Here is a 4,382-nt window from a genome sequence, read left to right as displayed (position 1 = left end):
TAGGATTAAGTGATTACTCCCTGATTTATTGTACCAGGAAAGTGGTTAGAAAAACATATGGTTTCCACAGGACTTTGCAAATAAGATCACTAAAAACTACAACCCTGTCGACCTGGTCAGATTATTATCTGAAGTAGACTGGACACAGGTAACGAATACCACTTGTGTTAACACTGCATGGGATAAATTTAAAAACAAGTTTATTACTATAATCGACACTATTGCTCCAAGGAAAGAAATCCGGATCAAACATTCTTCTGATCCGGGAATAAACGGTGACATCCTGGAAAAAATAAAAATTAGGGATAATTTATTCCATAAGCTTAAAAAAGGTAAACATGATTATGACCTCTTTAACAAATACTGTAAATTAAGAAATCAAATTCAGAAGGACATAAAAAAGCAAAATCTGAATACTTTAAAAACATAATCGAAGAAGCTAGTGGAGATCCAAAAAAACCCTGGAGACACCTGAAAAATCTAGGATATAATAAGCAAAAAAGCAAATACGTCAAAGGTTGCACTAAACATCAATGGCTCAACTTGTTTTGACACACACAAAATTGCTTGTCGATTCAACGAATTTTTCACAAAAATTGCTGCCAGTCTAGTTAGTAAATTGCCAGCTATCTCAACATATTTGGTACTCGATGTGCATCCTTTAGGAATTTCTATAGAAATAGAGGTGTACAACCTGATAAATTCAGGCTAAAAATTGTTGATGAAGAGTTTATATTGCAAGAGCTTTCAAATCTTAACACGGCAAAAAGTACAGGACTTGATAAAATTCCTGCACGGTTCCTAAAAGATGGTGCTAGTATATTAAAAATTCCATTACGCACATTATAAATCTGTTCATAACTTCAAATACTGTACCTAGTGATTTAAAACAGGCAAAAATAATACCAATTTTTAAGAAAGGAAATAAGGCTGAAGTGGGGAATTATAGACCTGTAAGTATATTGAACATTGTCTCTAAAATACTTGAAAAAGCTGTGTATTTTCAAATGGAAAAATATTTGCATGAAAACAATATATTATTTGAACATCGATCGGGATTTAGAAAGCACTTTTCCACCGACTCTTGCCTCATGCACTTGACTGATCACATAAAATCAAATATATCGAATGGCCTTTATACTGGAATGGTACTACTTGATCTGCGCAAAGCGTTCGATACGGTTGACCACGCCATCCTCTGTGAAAAGCTAAAAGCGATGGGCATACAGTCAGTGGAATGGTTCTCTTCTTTCCTCACAGAAAGGTGTCAAAATGTTAATATAAATGGTGTTTCGTCCTCGAATCTTCCAATCACATGTGGAGTCCCGCAGGGCAGTATTTTTGGGCCCCTTCTTTTTGTGCTATATTAACGATATGGCCATCAGTGTTGGCAACGGTAGTAAGATTTTATTATATGCAGATGATACCGCCATCATGTATTCTCACAAAGATCCAAAATATATTGCTTATATCGTCAGTGAAGCTTTACAATCATGTAGTTAACTGATTAGTTAACTGATAACAAGCTGTCTCTAAATGTTGAGAAAACTGAATGTATTCTTTTTGGATCTAAGCCTAAACTGAGAAATGCAAACAAATTTAAGATTAAATTTAAGGACCATTTTATTAAGGCAGTTAAATCAGTCACATATTTAGGTATGGAATTGGATCAAGCATTGTCTGGGGAGACCACTGCCAATAAAATAATCAGAAAGGCAAATGCTAAACTTAAATTTTTGTATCAGCAAAGTAAGTGGTGTTTTCCGACGACCAGTAGCCTAGGAATGTATTTAAAGCGGTAATTTTCTTAAAATTGCAGAAGATATTTTGGTCGAACTTTCTATATTTGATTCAAGACATATTACTTAACTATTGTAGGCCTAAATTTTTTATATTGAAAAGATCGGAACGGAATTCGTTTTCTAGACGTCTTTTGAGCTTCACCCCATGGCCTATATTTAGGTATGGAACTGGATCAAGCATTGTCTGGGGAGACCACTGCCAATAAAATAATCAGAAAGGCAAATGCTAAACTTAAATTTTTGTATCGGCAAAGTAAGTGTCTAAATTTAAAATGCCGTAAATTACTCTGCTCTGTCTTGATACAATGCCACTTTGATTATGCCTCTTCAGCATGGTATTCCGGACTAAGTAAACAAACCAAAAACAAACTTCAAGTTGCCCAAAACAAAATTGTACGATTCATCAAGAACCTACCTCCTAGATCCCATATCGGTAGAGATCAACTGTCCAGCATTGGGTATCTCAATATTAAAAACCGAGTAAAGTTTCTTCGCCTCTCCCATGTACACAAAATAGCCAATGGATACAAAGCCACTTACCTATCAGAACATTTTATGAGAGTAAATCAATTCCATCAGCATCGAACTAGAGGCTGTATGCACAAATTTGTTGTTCCGTCTGTTAAGGGTATTGCATCATCTTCCTTTTTCTTTAATGGTATCAAAGATTGGAACAGTCTTCCGATTTCAATACAGAGCATAAATAATAAAAAAAACTTTAAAAGTGCAATAAAAACTCATTTGGGAAATCAGATGCGCGGGTAATGTTTTCCAATTTTTGGGGTGAAACTTTTCTTTAATTCAATAATTTCAACACAACATTTTAAATTCAAATTATCTCTCTTAATATAATATAATTTTTAATAAAAATAATAATAATTCAAAAGTGCAATAATAATTATAGTTAGTAATAATAATGGATTCAACGTTTTTAACTTTAAATTTTCATCATTCTTAACATATTTTAATAATAATAATAATGATAATAATGATAATAATAACAATAATAATAATAATAATAATAATAATAATAATAATAATAATAATAATAATAATAATAATAATAATTCAAAAGTGCAAAAGTAAATCATTTGGGTAAACGCTTAATTAAGCTATGATGTGCAATATTTCAAATAAGAGTGCATCAGCTCTTTTTTATATAGCTTTTTTAATATCTATTATATTTTGGTTTTTGTTGTCAATTTTGGCTTTTTATTGTTAACTGTTTTGTGTTTCTTGCGTGGTAAAAACGTTTACAATTTTTTAAGGGCCCCAGTGGAAATAAGTTTTATATATTGTAAAACTTTCTTGGGTTACCCTAGGAATTAATGTCTTATCCTGTTCTTTATCTTTTATCTGTTCTTTGTATTTGTTTTATTTTCAAGTAATCTTGATTTTAATTCCTGAATAAAATGAAATGAAATGAAACATTTATTTAATTTATAATAATGCTTAGTATAATTTTAATTTTTTAGCCGCTTCTTGTTCTTTTTGATTTTAGCTGGTTTTAGTTATGCCCTATGTTTAGCTAATCAGATGTGTATAAGAGACAGAGGTTGCACTAAACATCAATGGCTCAACCTGTTTTGACACACACAAAATTGCTTGTCGATTCAACGAATTTTTCACAAAAATTGCTGCCAGTCTAGTTAGTAAATTGCCAGCTATCTCAACATATTTGGTACTCGATGTGCATCCTTTAGGAATTTCTATAGAAATAGATTTCTTTCTTGAGTTTGGGACTATGTGTTATAACTTAGAGGGCAAAGGAGAGCAAGCACAAGCTTTAACATTAAAAAAATGCGAAAAAATTTTTTGTTCTAATTCCTAATTTCGTCGGAATTGATCAAAACTCCCTAAAATGTGACTCGGTCGGGTACTGGATAAACATTCTCATTCCCATCCTTCTCCTCCTTCTTCCCTCCTTTTTTTGCATTTCCGATCATACAAAAATCTCCATACATTATATATTTTTGGCCAAAAAGTGGGGGGGGGGGGCCCGGGCCTGAGCACTATCATTTTCACCGGGCTGACAAGCCGTCGTACCGGGCTGGTAATAAGAGAAAAGAAAGAGGGGAGAGGGAGGGAAAGAGAAAGAAGAAGAAAAGAAAAGGAAAGGAAAAAGGAAAAGAAAAAGAGAAGAGAAACATAAAGACAAGAATAAAAAGCTTCCTGCAACCCCTTCTCCACCTGTCTCTTATACACATCTAGATGTGTATAAGAGACAGATAATATTCAGTCAGAGGGCTTATTTATGGTAATAATATGCATACTAAGCCTGAAGGTGGCGCTTCCCTACGGCAGCCATCTTGGATGGTACACATACACAACTCTGCATTGCTCCGCCATCTTGTCAGCACTCTAGTTGTTTAATAGCTCTATGGTTTAAACTCTGTAATATGGTAATAACCAGAGCCGTAGATAGAGAGAGTTTGGCCAACTTGGCGCATGGGCGCCATGTTGTCACCAAACAGCGTGCGCGCGTATAGCTTTATAACATTTTATAAAACACTGATGCTGCATAAACTTTTTTTCATTATTCCTGTCTCTTATACACATCTAGATGTGTATAAGAGACAG

The 4,382-nt window shown here is 33.6% G+C and overlaps 1 protein-coding gene across 1 annotated transcript in view; it reads left to right on the top strand.

Moving 5' to 3' along the window:
• Positions 1-4,382, top strand: part of LOC117100553 — a gene marked incomplete at its 3' end in the record, with an annotated part of 48,838 nt that overhangs the window by 21,332 nt on the left and 23,124 nt on the right. Inside the window, exon 8 of the mRNA XM_033240327.1 lies at positions 2,134-2,363. Coding sequence (XP_033096218.1) covers positions 2,134-2,363 — 230 coding nt within the window. The remainder of the gene's footprint in view (positions 1-2,133; positions 2,364-4,382) is intronic.

This window comes from Anneissia japonica, unplaced genomic scaffold (assembly GCF_011630105.1).
Source record: "Anneissia japonica isolate Jap-2015-1 unplaced genomic scaffold, ASM1163010v1 scaffold685_len2926416_cov193, whole genome shotgun sequence".
In the NCBI taxonomy this organism is placed as follows: domain Eukaryota; kingdom Metazoa; phylum Echinodermata; class Crinoidea; order Comatulida; family Comatulidae; genus Anneissia; species Anneissia japonica.
This window is presented reverse-complemented; position numbering and strand designations above follow the sequence as displayed.